We start from the raw sequence: 25830 nt of genomic DNA on the forward strand, positions 1-25830 counted from the left end.
GCAACATGTAAAGTGTTGGTGAGCTGAAATAAAAGTTCCCAGAAATGTTCCACATGCACAAATAGCTTATTTCTCAAAAATGTTGTYCACAAATTTGTTTACATCCCTGTTAGTGAGCATTTATACTTTGCCACGATAATCCATCCACCTGACAGGTGTGGCATATCAAGAAGCTGATTAAACAACATGCTCATTACACACGTCCACCTTGTGCTGGGGACAATAAAAGGRCACTCTAAAATGTGCAGTTTTGTCACACAAAACATATCCACAGATGTCTCAAGTTTGGAGGTAGCGTGCAATTGCCATGCTGACTTCAGGAATGCCCACCAGAGCTGTTGCCAGAGAATTGCGTGTTCATTTTTCTGACTATAAGCCGCCTCAAATGTCATTTTAGAGAATTTGGCAGTACGTCCAACCGGCCTCACAACTGCAGACCATGTGTAACCATGCCAGCCCAGGACCTCCACATCTGGGATCGTCTGACCAACTTTGTCGCAAGGATCTGTACACAATTCTTGGAAGCTGAAAATGGCACAGTTCTTCCCTGGCCTGCATACTCACCAGACATGTCACCCATTGAGCATGCTCTGGATTGACATGTACGACAGAGTGTTCCAGTTACCGCCAATATCCAGCAACTTCGCGCATCCATTGAAGAGGAGTGGGACAACAGGCCACAATCAACAGCCTGATCAACTCAATGCGAAGGAGATGTGTCGAGGTACATGAGGCAAATGGTGGTCATTCCAGATACTGGCTGGTTTTGTGATCTACGCCCCTTCCTTTTTTTAAGGTATCTGCGACCAAGASATGCATACCCTATCTGTATTCCCAGTCMTGAAATCCATAGATTAGGGCCTAATGATTTTCTTTKAATTGACTGATTTCCTTATATGAACTGTAAGTCAGAACAAGCTTAGAAATTGTCACATGTTGCGTTTAGTCATGTTGGCCATATTGGATTCATAATAAAATGTATTTACACCAAAACAGTCTATGGGCATGAGTGTTGTATATAAATCTGCGAAAATGTATATAATTTACAAAAATCATATTTCCAGGTTATTTAACCTCCATCCAATGGTATTATGGCAGTCTTTTGGGATTTTGGATGCCATATTGGATTTGAGGCAAAATCCAGGGTGACCCCAACAATAATCTATTGTGTCTTCCTCACTTAATTGCAAGAATAGGGGCTTTGGAGCCCAAAACATTTAATTTCGATGTCTGAGCCCAATTGTTTTCTTTAGAGACGATTTACTGTAGCCACAACATTAAAAAAAAAAGTAATTACATCTATTTTTGTCAGGCAGGGCCACGCAGCACAGAATGAGAGCGAAATAGATTTAGAAAGTTCTGTTATTCAGCTACCAAAAAGTCAAGCTTACATTCATCATAAATATCCATTATATTTCCGCCTATTGTATCTCTGTGTCTACAGGTCTGTATTTCCAAAGAAGCATGCTGCAGACAACCCTTGTATTCCAAATTTGAGCAATATCAGAGCTTGCAATATTGTATTACATACTGTAAGCTTATGTGGCACATCCCCCCTCCTACCAGGCATTATTCTGCACTTTTGAGTTTAGGGGGTGTCACACAATATCTATCAATTTAACCACCTTTGCAGTAAAATATATTTACACAACCATCCATTTAATAGATGAGAGACATTTATAGATTTGAAAAAACATGCTTGTGTTTTGTTATATCTCAGGTAGAGGTATCTAAAAACAACTGGAGCCTTGCAACCACCTATTGCTTGAAGTGTGCATTTTGAATGATTGTTTTCAACCCAGGTCTGTGAGTATCAGTTTCTCTCCCTGCAAATCAAGTCTATGAATTTTAAAATGATATTATCTGAAAGAAATCACCAATGTCCTCAAATTAAGGTATACAGATATTTGATTGAGGTGTGTATTGATTGCTATTACTTGCTTTTTAACTCAGGTCTCAGCACTGAGGGGAATGCTTCCACCAGAGGGTTCTGGTCCTAACCCTAACCACTGGGCCCTCTCAGAGTTATTGGGCCAGCGGAGGCTTGTGGTGTTGGGGGTGCTAGTAGCATGGATGGTCCTCTTCCACCTCCTGGTYAACGTGTGGCTCCTCTGTCTCTTCACCAGCCTGCTGGTGGTCCTGGGTGGCTGGCTYGGGTCCCGCGCTGCCCTGGATGCCAACAGCTTGCTACACCTGGAGCACTTCGTCCCCCTGGGTAGATCACAGCCGGCCCTCCACWCGCCTGAGAGCGAATGGAGGCTGGACCACGAGATCCACAGCGCTGTGCATAAAGCCATCCGAGACTTTGTGTCGTCCTGGTACCACACCATGCTGACCGAGGAGGAGGGGCTGGGGGAGTTTGAGCACATTATGCGSGACGCCATGTTGGATTCAGTGATGGAGCTGAAGGAGAGGGCTCGGTGCGTGGACAGGAGAGCGCTGGTCCAGAGGACCTTGGAGCTGTGTGGCTGCCACCTGCAGAGCTATATGACAGCCAGGGAGATGATGACGCAGGCAGAGGCACGGCTGGGGATGCAGGACAGAGACCGCTCCAGCACCCCCAGCCTGTGGGAGTTGTATAGCCAGGCAGATGCCCCCCACCCAGCCTTGGCTAGTCCAGCCACGGAGCTCAGCTATTCCCGGGCCGTAGTGGACCTCCTAATGCAAGTCCTGGTCCCGTTCCCTCACCTGGAGACCAGGACAGGGAGATACATGGTGGGGGAGTTGATCACCTGTAACGTCCTCCTCCCACTGGTCAGTAGGGTGTCCGATCCTGACTGGCTCAATCTCACCATTGTGGACTTGTTCACCAAAGCCAAAGAATCACCGGATGAGTCCCTCGATGAGCTCCCTGATACTCTAGTCCAGCTGCACAGGAGTCAGACCCAGCAGGAGCTCTGGACTCGGAGCCGTTCTACCTCCTGGCTCCAGACTCCGAGAGACCAGAACGAGTCCAGCAACAGCCCCACTCCTCCCAAGCCAGCCACTCCAGACTCCCTGGAATCCATGGAGTCCTACCATACGGCAGTGCCAGATCTGAAGGAGGAAACACGGCAGTACTGTGGGGCGATCCTGCCAATGCCATGCATTGGTTCATCGATCAAAATAAACAGTTGTCATGTGTCTATGGATCTGCTGAGGTCCTGCAGCGGTGGCAGCCGCCTGTATCAGGGTGTGGACTCGGACCTGGAGTCCCCATCGACAGAATCCAATCAGCTCTCTGTGGAGTCCCTAGACCAGATGGACTCAGAGGAGGACCAGACAGACAGCTTCTGTGACTGTACCTCCCCTACCAACTTCTGCAGTGTGTTTGAAGACGAGCCGCCTGGATGCTTCGGCAACTTGAAGGTCCTGGGACCCAAGGTTTGTTTGTTTGCTTGTTAGTTAGTTTATTGGTCTTTCAGCATTCCTACATTTTCTTAAACAGTTATTTAAATTGTATATAAGTATAAAACAATACAAAGTATTGATGTAGAATAAATAAGGTTACAAATTGCTATGAATGGCTTTGCTAAAATCTTGAGATGCAGGTGTCCGATCAGCCCCATTGGCCAGCGGGCATGGCGGAGGAGCTGCACCCACGCTGCCCTGTCCCTCCGGGGAGGCTGTGTCTGACCCCCTTCAGCTTCGAACCCCTCAGCAGCCCAGATGGACCCGTCCTTATCCAGAACCTGAGAATCACTGGTGCTGTGACAGCCAAGGAGCATCGCAGCACCGGCTCACACCCCTATACTCTGTACACCGTAAAGGTAAGACATTATGTCTAACACAGTGTAAAACCAGGTTAGATATAAATCCCCCTAAAGAGGGGACTAGCGTGGTTCTGGTACCGGCTCTGACCGACATTTCTGCATATAAATCGATCTGTGGAAACAGTAAATCGAAATGGCTTGCATTCAGCGATAGCCCTAGCTGTCACGGGAGAGGCTAGTTCAGTCAGTTGTCGTAATGAGCCCTCCCCAGCTAGCTAGTTAACGTTAATTATTGTGGCTAGAAACTTCGGTGAGGATTTGAAACTTTCCTGTCTAAGTTGGGATTTGGGAGTTTAGAATCATTCGTTTTTCAGCGGAGTAAAACAAAGAAAATGTAGACGTTAATAATACCGTAGTTGTACTAGAATACATTTAGCTGTCACCCTGTCCTACTATATTGGCTACACTATCTAGCTACTGTACTTCCCTCTCCTACTGTGCCCTGTGTTGTGTTTCCGGCTTGCAGCACTAACTTTCCCCGTTGAGCTGTATCACGATGACATTCAGACGGTTACTTACTACCAATATTACAAGTTAGTTTTAGTGTAGGCTACTCYAAATACTGTATTCGGATGGAACCAATTGGCTACTGCCAGCGACGTGATACAGCTGCCCAGTGGGAAGGAGCTCGATACAACACCGTTACACACCGGTTATTCACACCGGCTTGCCGTTACGTTAGCTAATTGGCATGTAACGGTGAAATCCAAATGGTGATCAATCAATACTACAAGTTTTTTCTCCCTCGCCCATCGGAATAAAAATCACTTTCATTTACAAGTTCCAATAGTCTTGAATGAGTTCCCACATATGCTGAGTACTTGTTAGTGCTCACACCTACTCATTCAAACCCTTGAATGAGTAGGTGTGTCCAAACTTTTGACTGGTACTGTATACATAGAAAACACAGAAAAATCACGTTTTTGAGTGCACTGGATCTTTAACAAAAGAAAACAAACAAGTTTGCTTTACAGAACATTTCTTGCAATTCTACARGTTTTATCATGGGGTGGGGAGACATTGTTGCAGTTTTAAAGCTAATTTCCTGCAATTCTACACTTTTTGTCATGACTTATGATATCTGAATGAGAGTGACTAACAAAATCAATGGGGCCCCCTGGAGGTCAGGGCCCCTGGGCACGTGCACAGTGTGCCCAGTCAGTAAATTACCATCATTACTACAAGTTTAGATAGGTGGCTAGATTAATTTAGCGATCTTAAATGTTTTTACTGACATGGGCTAATTGAGTGACTGTCAGTAGATGACATATTGCCCCTGGTGTATTCTATTATTCTAACWCTCAACAGTAAATTGAGCTAACTGAGTTCCTAATTTTTCAAAGAATAATAATAATTKATGTKTTTTTATTCTGAGTAATTACAGTGGTCCGGACCTCGGTGTCCTCATATGTAGTTACGACCCTATGTAGTTACGTTACCCCATATGAAGTTGGCATTTAAAATGGTTACGGTTAGGGTTGGGGTTGGGGTTGGGGTTAGGTCATGGTTATGGTTAAGGTTAGGGTTGGGATTTAGGGTTGGAACGTCCCAAGGATTCCGGATAGCATTGACTACAAAATCAATGCTAGCCTCTTAAAGGGGCAGTAGCCTACATTAGATGTTAAAGTTTCAATGGCGAAGGTGCATAAAAATGGAGGACGGCCCCCATGTACTTACCAGAAACACCTCATTTGCTAAGTTCGCCATATTGTACAGTGCTCTCTGTTACTCTTTTTTGGATTGGCATTAGCACAGTATACATTATCCCAATTCTAGCTCCAAGACGGCGGCAATTTGAAAAAACGAAAAAGTAGATTGTGCTGATATATAGTCACATTGAACTATGTCGCGTGTGGATAGTGCTCAAACTAATACTTCATACAGTGCATTTGGAAAGTATTCAGACCCCTCGACTTTTACCACATTTTGTTACGTTACAGCATTATTCTAAAATGCCACTCAAGGACATTCAGAGACTTGTCCCGAAGCCACTCCTGCGGTGTCTTGGCTGTGTGCTTAGGGTTGTTGTCCTGTTGAGAACCTGCTCCAGAACGCTCAGGACTTCATCAAGGATCTCTCTGTACTTTGCTCCGTTCTTCTTTCCCTCGATCCTGACTAGTCTCCRAGTCCCTGCCTCTGAAAAAATCCCCACAACATGATGCTGCTACCACCATGCTTCACCGTAGGGATGGTTCCAGGTTTCCTCCAAACGTGACGCTTGGAATTCAGGCCATAGAGTTCAATCTTGGTTTCATCAGACCAGAGWATCTTGTTTCTTTAGGTGTCTTTTAGTACTTTAGGTGCCTTTTTGGCAAACTCCAAGCGGGCTGTCATGTGCCTTTTACTGAGGAGTTGCTTCCGTCTGGCCACTCTACCGTAAAGGCCTGATTGGTGGAGTGCTGCAGAGATGGTTGTCCTTCTGGAAGGTTCTTCCATCTCATCAGAGGAACTCTGGAGCTCTGTCAGAGTGACCATTGGGTTCTTTGTCACCTCCCTGACCAAGGCCCCTCTCCCCTGATTGTTCAGTTTTGCCAGGTGGCCTGCTCTAGGAAGAGTCTTGGTGGTTCCAAACTTCTTCCATTTAAGAATAATGGAGGCCACTGTGTTCTTGGGGACCTTCAATGCTGCAGAAATATTTTGGTATCCTTCCCGAGATCTGTGCCTCAACACAAACCTGTCTCGTAGCTCTACAGACAATTTCTTTGACCTCGTGGCTTGGTTTTTGCTATGACATGCACTGTCAACTGTGGGACCTTATATAGACAGGTGTGTGCCTTTCCAAAGCATGTCAATCGAATTTACCACAGGTGGACTCCAATCAAGTTGTGGAAACATCTCAAAGATGATCAATGGAAACAGGATGCACAAGAGCTCAATTTTGAGTCTCATAGCAAAGGGTTTGAATACTTATGTAAGTAAGGTATTTCTGTTCCAAAAAAAGTGTGCGCTTTGTCATTATGGGTTATTGTGTGTAGATTGATGAAGAATATTTAAAAAAAAATACATTTTAGAATAAGGTTGTAATGTATCAAAATGACGAAAAAGTCAAGGGGTCTGAATACTTTCCAAATCCACTGTATCTGAATTCCTCCCTTTTTATGCACCTTTTAGATCACAGCATTATTTAATCTGCAGTATTCTTCTGCAATTTATTCTGTTACCAATAATATTTACATATTAATATTATCTTATGATTATAATTAGTATGTCTCATCTTTTAACTAAATTCTGTCTATTAGCTTCCAAAATGTAATTATCTAGCTGTCTGATAACACGATCTAATGGAATGGCTTGTCCTGCACTTTGTAKAAATCCAGAGTGCATTGAGTGAATACTGGAAAAAGATCTTGGTTCCTTTCTGAACATAGCAATGTGAATGCAAAGAGGACTCACACCACAAAATAGGTGACATGAACTGGCAAAAGAGTTCAAAGTCAAGGGAAGTGTGAATACTGCCCTGACGTATTTAGCTTTTTATTACCCCAGAGTTCACTTTAAAGAGGACTGAGATCGGTTCTTTTAAAGAGGACTATATGTGGAAACACCCGTAGATCCCAGAGGAGCAGGAGAGAGTGGTTTTATCGCTCTAGCTAGCACATTCACAGATCGATTTTTTATTGCCAACCTTTTCAATGTAATCTTAAAATAATTAATAGATTTTAAACAAAAAACATTTTGGGTTTGTCATAGACAGACAAGATTAATATGAGATGAAAGGTAAGTTCCTAATGAGTTCAGTAAGCCAAGCTAAAGCCCTGTCTGATGTTTAGAAGGGTGAGGGCAGAAGTTTTCATCAAGAGAAGCCTTTAGAAAATGCAAATGTTCTCGAACACTAAACATACAAATATGTATTTTGCAGTTATAAGGAAGGTGAAATCTTAGTAGTTTTATAATTTGATTATACTATATTTAGAAAGCATATAAGTCATTTCAAAGCTTATTCATACAGTGTTGAATAAGAAATACATCAAATATTTCATATTTTCACATTTTTATCATAGTTGTACTGTGTACTTGAGTGTGTGTCTCAAAATTGACTACACTTCAGCAATTATTTTTTTTTATACCAGAAAGTTGGGATTTTAATCATTCTGGCAATATAAGCATTACTAGGTTTTGTTTATGGCCCTCTCATGATAAATACATCTATTTAGTCGGAAATATACATTTTGACATGACATTTAACAGGTCAGTGCTTGAATGCTTACGCAGTCATGGTCTCTAGAGGCAGGGATAAAAACAATGTAACACATAGACCTGTGACTCTTTTTATCATAAGATACAATGCTAGACAAATCACTTGTGACAGTACCGGACATTAGTGTACACTTCCTTACCTTTTTAATACCTTTTCATATCGATCTTGAAATGTGAACATTGGACTAGTCTTATTAAACTTTCCCAGTCAATCTGTAACCGTTGTTGTTCCCCAGTATGAGACAGTGGTTGACTCAGAGAGCCTAGGTACTCTACAACCTGTAGCCTATCACACTGTGAACCGGCGCTACAGCGAGTTCCTCCACCTGCAGACACGCCTGGAGGAGAAGCCTGACCTCAAGAAGATGATTAAGAGTAAGAAGTCCAATTCTATATATTTTTTAAGTCTTTTGTATGTTTTCTGGCTGGAGAGAGATTTTGGTGAACGGTACGAGAGAGTGCTGAAAGAGCAGTAGACCAGATTCAAACCCAAGCTGGCAGCTGTACATTATATTCAGTCAAAACAAATCATTTATAGCGTAGATGAAGTCTTACATGTGCTGTATGGATATTTTATTCTCACCAAAGGGTGTTTGTATCTTTTCCATTTCAGATGTCAAGGGACCCAAGAAGATTTTCCCTGATCTTCCATTTGGAAACGCAGATATTGACAAGGTGGAAGTTCGAAAAGGACAGCTGGATACCTTTCTTAAAGTAGGATTTGTATTGTTTATCTAACAAGGTGAATCATTTCCTGATTTGTATGTTTTTGAAATGTGACTGTTGCATTGTGTCTGATCACTCCGCTTTGTTTTCCTCCAGCAACTGTGTACCATCCCTGAGACGGCCAACAGCGACGAGATGCAGGAGTTCCTGGCTCTTCACACAGACGCCAGCACAGCCTTCGAGAAGAAACCATTTGTTATGTCCAGGATTGATAAGGTGACTTAGCGTTTTCAGTGTCACAACTGTCGCGGTTATGAAATAAAAACAGTGCATGATCACTTGACCTAAAAACATGAAAAGGGAGAGGTGAGAGATGATAGAATATGTGGTTTCTGGTGACCTGTTTTTTCGGGAAGCTAACCTTGGTGCTGTTTGTGTGCTGTGTCCTCCTGGGCCTGGTTATTGGCGTTTACTGTAGATGATGGCAAATGCTGTAGACACTCTGAAGACAGCATTCCCTCGTGCTGAGGATGACCTGGATGTAGAGCCTGCTGATGCGAGGAATGCCCCAGAAGGAAGGAAGAGGTGGGAGTCTTTTTTTTCTCCATCTCTCACTCACTCACTCTGTACTCCCTCTCTCTCTTCCCCCTCTCTGAGTCTTTTCACTCACTCACTCACTCACTCACTCACTCACTCACTCACTCACTCACTCACTCACTCACTCACTCACTCACTCAGTTCTCACTCAGTTCTCACTCTCTCTCTCTTCCCCCTCTCTGTGTCTTCTTTCTCTAAATGTCACATATGTACGGCCTGGCCAAAGCTTTTCACTATCATGTCTCTCTTGAAATACTCATTAAAACACCTGTAAACCACTCGCTGTAGTTTTCAATTCACATATGAAATTGAAAGCTGCTTTAGGAAAAAAATGTGTTCTTCGTAACTGCTTATATGACATTAAAGTCAAACTATCTAGTTTTGTGTAATGTGGTTGTTAATTGTTGCTTGTTGTGTCAGGTCTGTCCGGCTGAGGTTCTCCAGTAAAGTCGCCCCTACTCTCAATATACCTGAAATCCAGCCCAAAGTCATATACTGCTTCAATGAAGGGAGCACTGTAAGTTAACCATGGAAGTTTCATATCAATGATTATCAATGAATAATCATTTAATATTAATGTCATCTAACTGTCTGTTTGAGTGCACTCACTCACTCAACCCGCCCATCCATCCATCCATTAATTCACTCATTCATTCCTGTGCCCTGGTCTGTTTCTGCAGGTGTTCCATGGCCTGTCCCTGTCTGGTCTGGAGGGCTTTATAAAGGACCAGGAGGCTCTGCTCTATGCTCCCCAGGAGAAGGAGGCTGACGAGAGGAGGTTCAGCGTGCTACCTGGCAAAGACAGGAAGGGAGGTGGGGGTCGGGAGAGAAAACCTCGGGGGACAGGTACACTTTTTCTAACGTCTACACGGGCTTGCGTTATCAACCTATTATTCTCTGACATGAAGGACCGTCATACAGTTGACTGAATATCTAAGGACCGTCTCAGTGCAAAAACAGACATTATTATTATAATTATAAACTTTCCAAATGAGATCATCTATGAGCATGCTCCACTCAGTAATGGCCAGCGGGTGGTAGTAACCTTGCACAGCCTCTGTAGGCCAGAACCACACCACTGTTTTGAGGAAACGGTGTTGACTATCTGTCTGAGGCTATCTGGCTCTGTTTGCCTTTCTGTTATTCGTGTTCCAGAATCATCTCCCAGTATTTGTATCTTCGTCAAGTTCAGGTTTTGTATTCTGTTGCGTGCGTGCGTGCTTATATGTGTGAATCTGACTGTGATGTGTGTTCGTGCAGACACGGCCGTGGCAGACGTAGCTCTGAGCATCCTGTGTCTGCTGATGAAGGACCAGTGGAGCTGGCTGTGCACTGAGAACATACAGAAGACCATCAGACTGCTGTTTGGCACCTTCATTGAGAGGTATCACACCATATCATACCGTCATCTTCATAGACTAGAACAGGGAAGCAGACCATACCACTCCCTCGTCATAGACTAGAACAGGGAAGCAGACCATACCACTCCCTCATCATAGACTAGAACAGGGAAGCAGACCATACCACTCCCTCATCATAGACTAGAACAGGGAAGCAGACCATACCACTTCCTCATCATAGAGTAGAAACAGGAAGCAGACCATACCACTACTCATCATAGCACTAGAACAGGGAAGCAGACCATACCACCTTCTCATCATAGACTAAGAACAGGAAAGCAGACCATACCACTTCCTCATCATAGACTAGAACAGGGAAGCAGACCATACCATTCCTCATCAGAACTAGAACGGAAAGCAGACCATACCACTTCCCATCATAGACTAGAACAGGGAAGCAGACCATACACTTCCTCACATAGACTAGAACAGGGAAGCAGACCATACCACTCCTCATCATAGACTAGAACAGGGAAGCAGACCATAACCATTTCCTCATCATAGACTAGAACAGGAAGCAGACCATACCACTTCCTCATCATAGACTAAACAGGGAAGCAGACCATACCACTTCTCATCATAGACTAGAACAGGGAAGCAAGACATACCACTCCTCATCATAGACTAGATACAGGGAAGCAGACCATACACTTCCTCATCATAGACTAGAACAGGGAAGCAGACCATACCACTTCCTCATCATAGACTAGAACAGGGAAGCAGACCATACCACTCCCTCATCATAGACTAGAACATAGACTTCAACAGTAAAGAACAGTTGGTCCTTCATACTCATCTTTTATATTGCGCGTGGCCCTTTGCTCCACTAGCAGCTAGAAGAAACAAATCACTCATCTTGTACATATGGGGTTGTCAGTCAGTTTGCTTAGTAATTCAGGGCACTTCAACCCATTGCATCTTCTGTCACAGAATCAACTTTACACTGTCAGGAGCAAGACTTCCCTAGTCAGATGTGGTACCTCATACTTCATATGACCCCTGTAATAAGTACACATTTTGGTTAGATTGTGGCAAGAACACTATTTGATCCATACAGTCATTTAGGTTAGCTAGTTAGCTAGGACAGTGGTTTTCAACTTACTCTTGAAAGTATGAATAGTAGAAGGCATAAAGTGCCATTTCTAAATTGGGAAGTGTATCGTCAGTTTTCCTCTTGTCATGTCAGTCATTGCATACCTTAGAGGAGTGGTTCCCAAACTGGGGGGTGCAGGGGGAGGGGCGCGGGTCAGTTTTTTAGCTAGGTTTGTTAGCCCATAGATTTTGGTGTAATTGTTTGAGTCACTCAATTATCACATGAATACACATTAGAAATGGCTAAATGTATAGAACTGCAACAACAAAAAATGCTTTAAACCTGCAAAATGTTCTCTCCACAAACAAGAGGGGTGTGAACAGCTTAATAGACATAGAAATAGATGTGGCGCGCGTAGGCGCGGGATGTTCCCCAATGCTGGAAGGGGGACCTGAGTGAACGGGAACCCCTGGGCTAGGAGATGGGTGTAGTGTGGGGAGGGTTCCTACCGCTCTGTGGATCTTGACAGGTCTTCAGCAGAACATCCAGACATTTTGTTCTCTTTGTATTTCCAGGAATGGTTTGCTGAGGTATTAAGTAAGAGGGTTTTTCATCAGTCGAATAATGATTGATATAAGTGTCCTAGTTTCGCTCCAAAAACACATTTTTTGTAATATGGATTTGATTAATAATTTCAAAAGGCTGTTCATTCAGAAAGGGATTATTTTTCTCTATAACTTGGCTATGTTAAATGCTGTTATGAAATACCATTTCCTTTCATGTCTGGAGGGGAAAAAACCTGTATTGACTGTTGAGATTAGTTTAGTAGACCGTCAGTCTTAGTATTCAGGCCTGTTCACTGTTCATAGAACTGTTCATTGTTTAGTAGAATTTTTTATTTTTTTTACCTTTATTTAACTAGGCAAGTCAGTTAAGAACAAATTCTTATTTTCAATGACGGCCTAGGAACAGTGGGTTAACTGCCTGTTCAGGGGCAGAACGACAGATTTGTACCTTGTCAGCTCGGGGATTTGAACTTGCAACCTTTCGATTACTAGTCCAACGCTCTAACCACTAGTCTACCCTGCCTAGTTTAGTAGAATAATTATACAAAAATGATGTTGTGCTTTAACCTGTCTGGGGTACGTAGGAGAACAGAAAATCTGTTGCTATGGCCAGTAATTGGTAGTAGTATAGTTGATGACGGAGCTTAAAAGGCCCAGTGCAGTGAAAATGTCGATTTTTCTGGGTTTTATATATATTTTCTCAATATGTGGTTAGAATAAATCTCTGAAATTGTCAAAATTATGATGGTTGCCCTTTTAGTGTAAGAGGCTGAAATTTCAGCCTGCTTTGATGGGATGGAGCTTTGGCCTAAAATGTGTTAACAGACCAATAAGAAAGACAGTTCAAAAGTTCTCTGCCATTAACAGCTTGTTTTCAGTTTTCCCCTCCCCACTCAGACCACTTCCAGACAGTTCTAGCAAAAGTCTTGCTTGAGAAATTGCACTTTGCTAAGAAGCTATTTGTTTATTATTATTACCATTTTAATTGAAAAGAGTAAGGTACTTAATTGTTACCCAGAAAGGATTTGATATTGAGATACAAATGGCTGCATTGGACCTTAAAAAAGCCTTGAGTGTAGCTAACTTCTGTCTATAAAATGATGTCTGGGCAGTGATCTGGATTGGTGCTCTACTTTACCCAGCTCTGCCCAGTGGTTGGTTGGGATTGGACCAGACCTGGGTTTAAATACTATTTGAAATCATTCAAATACTGTACATWAAAAAAAAGAATGTTGCCTAGTGGCAGGTGGGCAGGGTTTGGACTTTTAGGACTATTCTATTGGTTCCATTGTGCCAGATAAGCTCAATCAAGGACAGAGAAAGTATTTTAAATTATTTAAAATATTATTTGAACTCCGGTCTGGTTGGATGAGATGGGACTGGCTCATGAAGTGTGTCTACTTCCAGCTCTGCTCTGCACTCCTTTAAATGAATGACCACATTGTGTCAGTCATTTCTGTAATGCACTTTGGCAGGAGGGAAGAACAATATCAGCACCATGGATGTGAGACAAGAGTTATTGACAGATAGATCTGATCATGTACACAGCTACAAGTGCAACATTGAGTCACATTCCTAGGATAATCTGTCATTAGATGCGTTTTGTAGCCATTCAAGTAAGCACAGACAGACAGGCTCTGCCTTTATCAGACAAAGGCTCTGCATGTACCCAAATATGGACTTGTCTTCATGACCTTTCTTTAAATGAAGTATTACTTGTCGTATTGTTTTTGTCCAATCCTTGTTCACTTTTGAGTTTATATCTAGATTCATCTGAACTAAGAGCACTTGTATTGCAGCGTTCTGTGTTTGCAATAGATTCAACTCTTATAACAAGCAAGACAGTTGATCAATGGTTCCACGACAAAACGGTGAAAAAATGAAACGCTCTAATCTAGACACCCGTATGCCATGTAGTTATTGTATAGCCATTTTGCAAGAATCGCAGTAATCCTTGGCCATATCTTTCCTGTGAATTTACTATCTCAGCATCCAGCGATTGACGTCGAAGTCTGGGGAACTGGATGTTGTCAGTGATATGGAAAGAGTATGCACCCAGCCCCCTCCAATAGTCTTTTTAACAAGCCAATACTTTATTTGGCCAGACACACGGAAACAACAGCATGACACGTTAAAAGATTTAGACATGCAGAGGAAGTTGACATGTGAAAACATTTACATAAATATTTGACCTAAAATGACTTGGGAAGACCTTATATTGGAGAGGGATAACATGGCAGTTGATTAGGTCTGTCCACGAAGGTAGTCAGTCAGACTCGATCAGAATGTGGTGGTGCTTTGCTAATTTGAAGATGATAATGATAGGATGAAAGATCTTTCAGGATGAAAGATGCCTAAAACCTTTTCAGTATGACCTCTAACTTGAAATATTTGATTCTGAAACTAATGTAACCCTGAGATGTGAAATGCAGCTCATAGTTCATGTTCATTATTTTATGTAATCCCAGGACCCAGAACCAAATCTCGTGGGCACCCACATTATTGCAGGCAACAAAATGCTTACAGTATGTTTCTAGCTCCAACAGTGCAATTATATCTAGCAATACAATAAAAATACACACATAATCCCCCAAAAAATACATTTCAGGACAAGCAATATCAGAAAGAGCAATAGCAGAGTCCGTAATATAAATATATATAAATGGTGTGTGTATGGACAGTATATGAATAGAAAAGGTCTGTACAGCAGTAGTTATACAGGATGAGCTATGACGAGAATACAGTATGTACATATAAAGTGGGTAAAACAGTATGTAAACATTGTTAAAGTGACCAATGTCTCTCTATACATAGGGCAGCAGTCTCTGAGGTGCTGGGCAGAGTATCGGGCGGTGGCCGGCTCGTGATAGCTGTTCAACACACACACACACACACAAACTAGACAAGTAGACAGGTTGCTACCATTTTAGGTTACAGAACCTCTTCACCATGCCCTCTGTCTGAACTGGGCTGTCAAGCCAGTCAGGTATGGTGGTCAAGGCACAATACCACCATTTGGCCAAATGGTGATGTAGAGAGAGACCGAGAGACAGAGAGAATCAAGAATGCTGACGACACAACAATGGTAGGCCTGATCACCAACAACAACGAGACAGCGTACAGGGAGGAGGTTAGAGCTCTGGAGGAGTGGTGACGGGAAAATAACCTCTCCCTCAACTTAAAAGAAATTAAGGAGCTGATCATGAACTACACTAGACAGCAGAGAGAGCATGCCCCTATCCACATCGGTGGGGTCGCAGTGGAGAGGGTCAAAAGCTTCAAATTCTTTGATGTGCACATCACCAAGGACATGAAATGGTCCCACCACACTGACACCGTGTTGAACAAGGCACAACAGCACCTCTTCAACCTCAGGAGGCAGAAGAAATTTGGCATAGCCCTTAAGACCCTCACGAACTTCTACAGATGCACCATCGGGAGCATTCTGTTAGGCTGCATCACCGCCTGGTATGGTAACCAAAACCGCATGGCTCTCCAGAGGGAGGTGCAGTCAGCCCAACGCATCACCGAGGGCACAATGCCTGCAGTATGGTCCTGTCTTGTTGACTACTTTTGGGCAGTTGTCCTTTGTTAGCAGCAACGAGCCCGTTTCTCAGTAAGTGAGTGATTCCTGAATGGCGTCCACATTTTAATCAGCTCGTGGAAGGTTCCTGTGTCCCAGGCAGCCCAGGCTTGGAGAATCAGTATGCTGACGGAAGAGCTGAGGCCTGTTAGCTCGGCCAGAAGCTACACTATGACTGGGTCTGAAATTGCACCTTATTCCCCAAAGGGCCCTTGTCAAAAATAGTGAACTATGTAGGTCGTAGTGAATAGGGTGCCATTTCGGATATAGCCTATTTCTACCTTGGCTGGAAGCAGGAAGCCAGTGATTGTTCATAGCAGCTGTACCTAAAACTGTCTGGTCAGCTTGCTGATGAACAAAATGGCTTTTGGAAAGCCAGGGCGTGTATAGACCATATCTATACTGTCTCCACAGTGATCCTGGCTAGAATTCAAGAGAGAGAGACAACTTTTGCCTGTTTTATTGGTTTTCAGAAGGCTTTTAATTGGGTGAATAGAGACCTTCTTGCTTTTAGACTCATTAAAATGGGAATTAACGGAAGATTCTATGATACCATCAAAGCTCTTTATCGGCCTTCAGTTGCCTGTGTTTAGGTCAATGACCTCAGGACTGGCGGGTCTCCAACCCCTTACGGTGTAAAACAGGGAGACGTACTCTCGCCCACTTATTTCCCACTACATGTTAATGATTTAGCCCTACAAATCAAACATGCTAAACTTGGTGTTAAAGTTGCGGATATATTCCTGGGATCTTGTTGTATATGCTGATGAAGTAGTTCTCCTTACCGGGACCGAAGATGACCCCCAGAATATGTTGAATATTGTTAGTTTATGGTGTGCTAACTGGAGACTAGCGATAAATCAGGAGAGGACCCAGATTGTTAATTTCAGAAAGAAGGGCGTGCAGCGAAGTGCACATAACRTTTGTTTTGGTACAACCCCATTATTCTACACTGGGCTCTATAAATACCTTGGTTTCACTCTGGATGAGCACATGACCTTTGAAGATGGCATCAGATCACAGGCAGATTCTGCAGGCAGAGACTTAGGGTCCGTGCTTATTCTCGGCCGTATACATTTTGTGTGTGTCCAGTGATGGACTATGCTACTGGGGTGTGGGGTTCCAAAGTGGGTACTAATTGTAACAATGTTCAAAACAGAGCAATCCYCTGCTTTCTTGGTGTGCACAAACTGACTCRAAACCTGGCCATCTGTGATAGGGGTTGAGAACCATGTGTGGTTAGGCAAAAAGGTGACATGTTACATCTATGAAACAGACACATAATCCCAAAACAAGGTGGGACCTTACTCATAACTATCTGTGGGCTAGATAATTGTTATCTATTTTTTGTGAAACTGATTTGCAGTATATATCCAGGAACAAATGGCCATGTGGTGTTAACCAAATCAAGGACAAGCCTTTTCTGATCCACAAGGAAAAATGGGCAGTTGATGTTTGGTTTAAACCTAAACTTAGAACGTACACTCTTATCAAAAATAACTACAGCCCTGAACCATATGCTTACCTGATTCTAACAAAAAGTCAGTTTGTGGACAACTCTGATCCAGCACCCTCCCTCTGGCTATTTATACGGGTAGATTTAACAGAGTGTCTGAAGAGGAGAGAATTTGCCTACTATGTGATCTCGGGGAAATCGAAAACTAAATCCATTTAGAGGTTTTATTGRCCTCTGTATGACTGTCTGAAGAAAAAACTATTTGTGATAACCCTGAAGTATTCCGGTTACAGGATGAACAGAGGCTAGAATTTTTTTTCCAGACAGGGCGTGTTTGAGATGGCTGAGTTTTTTCATAATGCCTGGAGGAGAAGGAGAAATGTACTGTTTGTGTAGTGTGGCTRGATGGTCGCTGTACTGGCCATGATTATTGTATGCATTTCATTTGTCAAATGTTATTTTGTTCTGTGGTGMCCCATGTGGGCCTTGCACCAGTAGGTGTATGACACTTAAATAAATTATATCATTCATCAATCAATCAGGTACAGACTACAGTCTGCAGTACCTGCACTGGGATCCATAAAGTTCCTGTCGCAATGTCACTTTCTACCTCTAGGAGGCAGCACACATCTGTAGAAGTATGGCCACAGAACATTGAGGAAGGTTTGGAGTTTCAGAATGAAATGACTTGATATTTAATATTGAATGGCATATAAAGCATTACCCTTGCAATTTCCATTGCTTTTATGTCAGAATCTTATATTCCATGCCTTAGACCTAGTCCTAGCCATATGCTGGCCCTAGCGGTTAAGCGTGTTGGGCCAGTAACCAAAAGGTGTTGGTTCGAGTCCCCGAGCCGACTAGGTGAAAAATCTGTCGGTGCCCTTGAGCAAGTCACTAAACCCTAATTGCTCTGGAAAAGAGTGTCTCCTAAATGACTCAAATGTAAAAATATGACAAAATATTAATATATTTGTTGCACCACTTCACTGGGGTCTGTCACAGGATATGACATCAGAGACCAGGCCATTGCATTTGGGTGTGAGATGAGCAGGTGGTTTAGGTCAGCCATGGGGTTGGGTTGGGTTCATAATGCTGAATGCAGAGCAGAGCAGGGCTCCATTCGATTCACTCTTACATCAGGCCCCTGCGTTATCACTGGTGCAACCCTTAGGTGTCAAAGGGCACTGCACACAAGGGGCTGGCCCACAGGTGGCTTGGAATTTTCAAGGTACTTTCAACAGACGGGATGCCTGGGCTGTGTCTCTCTATCTGCCCAACCCATTCTCGAGTGAGAGGAGTCCGTCCAGTTCATACAAGCCAGAAGCCCGACAATGGGGCTAGATTTCACCTCCAGGCCAGACCAGACACAGTGCTGCTGGGAAAGTCCCGACTGTCCTGGGGATGATGAGCTGCCGAGGTGTGTCTTTTCACACAACCAGTGGGGGGAGAGAGGCAGGGGAGAGATGAGACGGCACAGAGACATTTCCTAGTAGTAGTCATCCTGCAGACTGTCTCAACCACAGAGTCTGTATAGTATTATCAGACAGATGCAATGACAGTAAACACCTTTACCTGTGCAAATAGATGCGCGGAAGGACATTATCATGAAAAGTACCTTTTTGTTTACAAATTGTGTAATTATGAAGACATCACCGAGACATTAACATCTGGTATCTACTTGTAGTCATCCTGGCTGTAGACAGCCTTCCACCCAAAGTAATCTTGGTTAACCCAGAACTAAAGTCTCATGTAATTGGTCAGCTGCTCGATTAAGTTCTGTGTCCATACATGTAAAGAGAAGATATCAAGAAATGCTAGAACAAAGAGTGGAACCGGAATGAGGAGCTCCCCCCTTTCTCTTTGTAAGTTACGGCCCAATGTTCCGTCCCCTTCCGAAATTCGAAAGATGCTAACACCTGCAAAATGATTTGTTCAAATAACCAGAGATGAAAAACGCAAACACCAGAACTACTGCTGCTCTTTTTCTGTGCATCGGTTTACACGCAGAATTTTTCCATGAGAGATTAGAACCACAGCAATTTGAACCACATAGCCGTATTATCAGAGATACAAACTGACTGTAATGTGAACACCTTCACCTGTATGGCCAAATGGATGTGCCCTGTTAAAAGTTGGTGGCAGCTCAGTTGCCACTAGTTTGAATGTTGCTCACTTCATTTTAACAGTTTGTGGAAACACTATGTTGTCATGAAAAGTATTTCTGTGTACAAATTGTGCAATATGTGGTATAAAAAACAGCATCTTAAAGAGAATGGTATTTGTTGCTAGGCAGCATATCCTAACATTATGAAGCATTTCACCATCATCGGAATATTTTAAGGAATCTTTTCTTATCTGAATTATGCTGTTGAAATGAATAGACTACAGCACAAGGGATTCTTGGGGTTCTTATGTTCTATTCAGTTGGCTGATATACAATATATTGGCAGATTTCTTGTAAAATGCGTTATGGGGATATTTATTCTCAGATCGCTATTTGTAAAGAAAGACATCTTAAAAACATGCTTACATGACTGCATCTTCTTAAAGATAAATTAGGTTTTATGTGTCTGGGGACCAGACAGATTCTTTTAATAAATATGATTGGCAACAAGTGACTTATGATAGATCAAAACGCATTAAAACTTGGGGCCTCCAGTTGTGTAGTCCTGTGTTGTTGGCTTGGACATACTGTAGAGCACAGTCATGCAAAGCACTCCTAGCAATCTCATCTGATTCTGGGCAGAAAGCGTGCATGCTCAGACAGATGACAAGAGCAGCACTCATGATTCAGCCCAGCCATCAGATCAATACTGCAGACGAGGGCAAAGGGTCACTGACACGTTATCAATCAGGACAGGATCCTATTCATCGATAAACTGTATAAAAAAGATTCAGAAACTGTAAAAATAGTCCTCCATAAACTTAGTATGGATGGTATAGCCCTCTGTGCTCAGAACATTCTCCTAAAGTGTGCCAGAATTAAGATAATCCAAAGTGTGCCTTTTACCATGCATCACATATTTACACAGGTTTATACAGCCATGGACCAGCAGGCTGTATTGAGTGTGTCATTATGCCCCATTGCAAGCCATGTGCCTATAGACAATCCTTCCATACTACACAGACCACCTGCCATAGAGATACACAGTCATTTAGACACACACGTATGGATTGCCGTAGAGATACACAGTCATTCAAACACACAACATTACATAGTGTACGTACGATGGCCCATATTAGAATGCCATGGGCATTATGTCACTGAGCCTGCTAGCTTTATGTCCCCCTCCCCGTTCAGTGAGAGCGGAGAGAGCGAGAGAGAGTGAGCGGAGATAGGGAGAGAGAGTGAGCGGAGATAGAGAGAGAGAGTGAGCGGAGAAAGCGAGAAAGAGCGAGAGAGAGTGAGCGGAGAGAACGAGAGAGAGTGAGCGGAGAGAACGAGAGAGAGTGAGCGGAGAGCGCGAGAGAGAGTGATCGGAGAGAGAGAGAAGTGATTCGGAGAGAGCGAGAGAAGAGAGTGAGCGGAGAGCAGAGAGATGAGCGGAGATGAGCGAGAGAAAAGATGTGAGAGAGAGTGAGCGGAGAGCGCGAGAGAGAGTGATCGGAAAGAGCGAGAGAGAGAGTGAGCGGAGAGCGTGAGAGAGAGTGATCGGAGAGAGCGAGAGAGAGAGTGAGCGAGAGAGAGTGAGCGGAGAGAGAGCGAGAGCTGTGAAKGATCTGAGAGACAAGGCAAGAAGGGCATTCTATGCCATCAAAAGGAACATAAAATTTGACATACCGATTAGGATCTGGCTAAAAATACTTGAATCAGTTACAGAACCCATTGCCCTTTATAGTTGTGAGGTCTGGGGTCCGCTCACCATCCAAGAATTCACAAAATGGGACAAACACCAAATTGAGATTCTGCATGCAGATTTCTGCAAGAATATCCTCAGTGTACAACGTAAAATACCAAATAATGCATGCAGAGCAGAATTAGGCCGATACCCGCTAAATATCAAAATCCAGAAAAGAGACGTTAAATTCTACAAGCACTTAAAAGGAAGCGATTTCCAAACCTTCCATAACAAAGCCATCACCTACAGAGAGATGAACCTAGAGAAGAGTCCCATAAGCAAGCTAGTCCTGGGGCTCTGATCACAAATACAAACACACTCCACAGAGCCCCAGGACAGCAACACAATTAGACCCCACCAAATCATGAGAAAACAAAAAGATAATTACTTGACACATTGGAAAGAATTATCAAAAAAACTGAGCAAACTAGAATGCTATTTGGGCCTAAACAGAGAGTACACAGAGGGAGGGAGGGAGGGAGAGTTGTCGTCGTCCTCTTCCAGTAGAGCTCAAAGAGCAGCAGGAGGCTGTAGTACTGTGGATAAGAGGCTTGTTTTACAGCCCGAGAGCAGGAAGTCTAAACAGTTTAAACACGTAATTAGATCAACCTAGAACAATACAGACTGGGTTGACGCTAGAGGTCAGATTATATATATATATTTTTAAATAACGTTCCCAAGGTAAACGGACTATTTCTCAGGTCCAGATCGTAGAATATGCATATAATTTACAGATTAGGATAGAAAACACTCCAAAGTTTCCAAAACGGTCAAAATATTGTCTGTGAGTATAACAAAACTGATTCTGCAGGCGAAAACCTGAGGAAATCTAAACCGGAAGTGATTTTTTATTTTTTTAAATCTGTGTTTCCTTGCCCGTCTTTCTTCCATTTAAAGGGATATCAACCAGATTCCTTTTCCAATGGCTTCCTCAGGCTGTGACCAGGCATTAGACATAGTTTCAGGCTTTTATTTTGAAAAATGAGCGAGATATTTCAAAACTAGTCAGGTGTCCTTTGAATAGTTCCTGCGCGCGAGAGGGTTCTCTCTTTTATTGAATAGGTTACGGTCCGGTTTAAATATTATCGATTATGTTTGTTAAAAACAACCTGAGGATTGATTATGAAAAACATTTGACATGTTTCTACGAACATTACGGATACTTTTTGGAATTTTCGTCGAACGGAACAAGGCTTTGGTTTTCTGAACATAACGCGCAACCCAAATGGCGTTTTTTTGTTATAAAAGTAATATTTATCGAACAAAAATAACATTTATTGTGTAACTGGGAGTCTCGTGAGTGCAAACATCTGAAGATTATCAAAGGTAAGCGATTCATTTTATTGCTTTTCTGACCTTCGTGACCATGCTAATTTGGGGCTAGCTGTTGTAGCATTGATTGATACACTCACAAAAGCTTGGATTGCTTTCGCTGCAAAGCATATTTTCAAAATCTGACACGATAGGTGGATTAACAACAAGCTAAGCTGTGTTTTGGTATATTTCACTTGTGATTGCATGATTATACATATTTTTAGTAATATTTTGCGCCCTGCAATTCAGCGGTTGTTTAGGAAAATGATCCCGCTAAAGGGATCCGTAGCGCAGATAAGTTTTAAGATAGGCTTGCTGCAAAGTCCAAATTGTCTATACTGTAAATTCATGAACAAAATTATGAGATTTTTGGTCTTAATTTAATATTAGGATGAAAGGCGTCGCATACAGCATTTATGGTGATACGGCCTCTGCAGGAGTCAAGGCCTTCATACTTCTTGCGCTTCGCAGAGCTGTTGTGAAGGAAGTTGTCAAGGAAGTGAGTTTGTGTTTATACAGGACCTCCCGGCCCCATCTACCGTCAACCAATCATGTCAATACGGAGCAACACGGAGACCTCTGCATTGTTACAAAGTTTGGGAGAGCACGGCGATGTGGTGTGGAGCACGATTTGGCTTCCACAAGCTTCCCGAGGCTCCGCGATTGCGTCACACCCTCCATACGGAGCCTCCGGACAGCATTGCCGGATCAAGCATGAATCAGCTGTTAGGAATTCAGGTTAGCAGTGTGTTAGGGTTAAGGTTAGGTATAAAATCAGATTTGATGACATGACTTTGCCAGCTAGTGACCACTCTGCAGAGCTGCCTCCAGAAGATTGATCATGAAAACCGCTAACCTGAGAATGTACTGTACAATCCGCTCACTGTGTGTACGTATGCATGCACTTCTGCATATCCTTTCTGTCCTCAATTGTTTTGTGTCTTTTTCTTATGTGTGTGTGTGCGCATGCGTGTGTCTCAGTGTATGTCACGTCTCTTGTCTTTTTGACTCACCCTATTGTGTATGTACGTGCATGTATACATATGTCTACCGACCTCCATGTTGCTTTTGTCTATCCTCACCCCCATCCCTGCCCTCCAGGTGGCTGGACGTGGGCATGGCCCACCTGACCAGTGCTCCCTGCTGGGTGATCTACCTCCAGGTGATGCAGGAGGCAGTGTGGCCCGGGGGTGTCCTCCCTGATGGGCCCCGTCCTGACCGCAGCCTCATCCAGAGAGAAGAGACCAGGCAGCAGTGTCTGCACTGCCTCACACAGCTACTACCAGGTCAGTGTCTGCACTGCCTCACACAGCTACTACCGGGTCAGTGTCTGCACTGCCTCACACAGCTACTACCGGGTCAGTGTCTGCACTGCCTCACACAGCTACTACCGGGTCAGTGTCTGCACTGCCTACACAACTACTACCTGCCGCCCCGCTAGGCTACCTGCCGCCCCGCTAGGCTACCTGCCGCCCCGCTAGGGCTACCTGCCGCCCCGCTAGGCTACTGTATGGGAACCACAGGTGTATTAGGTCATTGTACTGTACCCTTATTGCCATTTTAATGTGTGTGTGTGTGTGTGTGTGTGTGTGTAGACCTGATTGCTGACATGCTGGGTTCTGAGAAGTTACAGGGTGAGGCTACCTGCCGCCCCGCTAGGCTACCTGCCGCCCCGCTAGGCTACCTGCCGCCCCGCTAGGCTACCTGTATGGGAACCACGGGTGTATTAGGTCATTGTACTGCCCCTTATTGCCATTTTAATGTGTGTGTGTGTGTGTGTGTAGACCTGATTGCTGACATGCTGGGTTCTGAGAAGTACAGGGTGAGCTGGGATATGGCACTGGCGTCTCTGCAGGACCCTAACATCAACCGGTGAGCCCCCTATCATCACTGGCTTTAGCATGTTGGTGTGCATGTACAGTAGGTTTGTTCAACCTAAAATGTCAATGTCACATACAGACCAAACATTGAGCGTTTGATCCATGTCAACTTCAGTCTGACCTGTGGTAACCTCTCCCCTCTCTCTGTGTCTGGGTGACTCTACAGGCACCTGATCTACTGTATATGTGACCTGCTGTTGGAGTTCCTGATTCCAGAGTCTTCAGAGGAAGGCTTTCAGAGATCTCTACTACACAGTCTCTTTGGGGACGAAGAGAGGCTTTCTGCTTCAGCTTGACGACACACCAACACACAACCCCTCTCTCTGCTCCCCTGTCACTATCTACTACCCTCTACCCCCTCCCATCCTGGCTGGCTCATCACTATGGTAACCACGGTCCTGCTGGGTTCATCAGAATGGGACCAGAGCTTTACTGGAGCTTCTCATGACGTCAGAGAAGAGAGGCGAGGAACGCTGGGAGGAGGAAAAGGGCTGGGGAGATAGGAGGGGTGGGAAATGGGCTCATGAACTCCTTACACTTTATAGGCAACGCTCTAAAATGACTGATGACACTTGATTGAATGTATTCTGAAGGCACTGTGTTGGTGATTGTGCTAATATTGTGTTTTAATTAGATGCTTGTGTAGAGAAACACATTTATGTAAATATGTATGTACAGTATATGCAGTAATTATTTTATGTGTTTATTTATATGTAAAATGCAGTATTTGTGATATCAATAGATATACAGTGGGGTCTGAAATTATTGATACCCTTGATAAAGATGAGCAAAAATGACTATATAAAATAAATAAAATACTGAGCTACTGTATATTTTATGCAAGTAAATAATTGGGAAATTATATTATTTTATACTAATTCAATTGCTCAGAGAAAGAGATTTTGTTTCATAAGTAATATATACATTTTAAGGTGGGGGTCGAAATCATTGACACCCCTGTTTTCAATACCATTCAATACCTCACCTTGCGAGGATCACAGCAGATCCTTGATATATTTTGTCTGCGCTTATGGACTGCCCTCTTCAATTCAAACCACAGGTTTTCAATGGGTTTCATGTCGGGAGACTGATATGGCCATTGCACAATGTTGATCTTTCTGGCCAATTAACCGTTTCTTTGTGTATTTTGATGTGTGCTTGGGGATGGTTATTGTCTTGCTGGAAGATCCACTTACGGCCAAGTTTCAGCCTCCTGGCAGAGGCAACCAGGTTTTTGGCAAAAATATCCTAGTACTGGGTAAGGTTCATGATGTCGTTGGCAGGACCAATGGAAGTCAAATAGCCCCATAACATCAAAGATCCACCACCACATTTTACAGTAGGTATGATGTTATTTTCTGCTTTTGCATTCTCATTTCACAAGGTTCCGTCCAAGGTCAACGCTATCTTAGATGCCCCAGCTCCTAGGAACGTGAGTCAACTACGTTCGTTCCTGGGGTTACTGAATCACTACGGACGCTTTATCGCGAGCTTAGCAARGAAGCTGAAGCTGCTGCATCAGTTGCTTTGTCAGGACAAAACAC

General features: G+C 43.4%; 1 protein-coding gene across 3 annotated transcripts in view; it reads left to right on the forward strand.

Moving 5' to 3' along the window:
- snx19a (sorting nexin 19a) overlaps positions 1-25101 on the forward strand; it is a 35993-nt gene extending 10892 nt beyond the window's left edge. The window contains exons 3-15 of one of the 3 annotated variants that reach the window (XM_023990820.3): positions 1721-1806; positions 1954-3363; positions 3531-3749; positions 8186-8324; positions 8563-8663; positions 8772-8891; positions 9094-9200; positions 9633-9729; positions 9893-10058; positions 10473-10596; positions 23508-23692; positions 24191-24278; positions 24453-25101. In XM_023990820.3, the coding sequence (XP_023846588.1) occupies positions 1972-3363; positions 3531-3749; positions 8186-8324; positions 8563-8663; positions 8772-8891; positions 9094-9200; positions 9633-9729; positions 9893-10058; positions 10473-10596; positions 23508-23692; positions 24191-24278; positions 24453-24582 (2868 nt within the window). In that variant the 5' untranslated portion in view covers positions 1721-1806; positions 1954-1971 and the 3' untranslated portion in view covers positions 24583-25101. The other 2 variants (XM_023990821.3, XM_023990822.2) reach the window with 2 other exon arrangements.
- The last annotated feature ends 729 nt before the right edge of the window (positions 25102-25830 follow it).

This window comes from Salvelinus sp. IW2-2015, linkage group LG7, assembly GCF_002910315.2.
Source record: "Salvelinus sp. IW2-2015 linkage group LG7, ASM291031v2, whole genome shotgun sequence".
Taxonomy (NCBI): Eukaryota; Metazoa; Chordata; class Actinopteri; order Salmoniformes; family Salmonidae; genus Salvelinus; species Salvelinus sp. IW2-2015.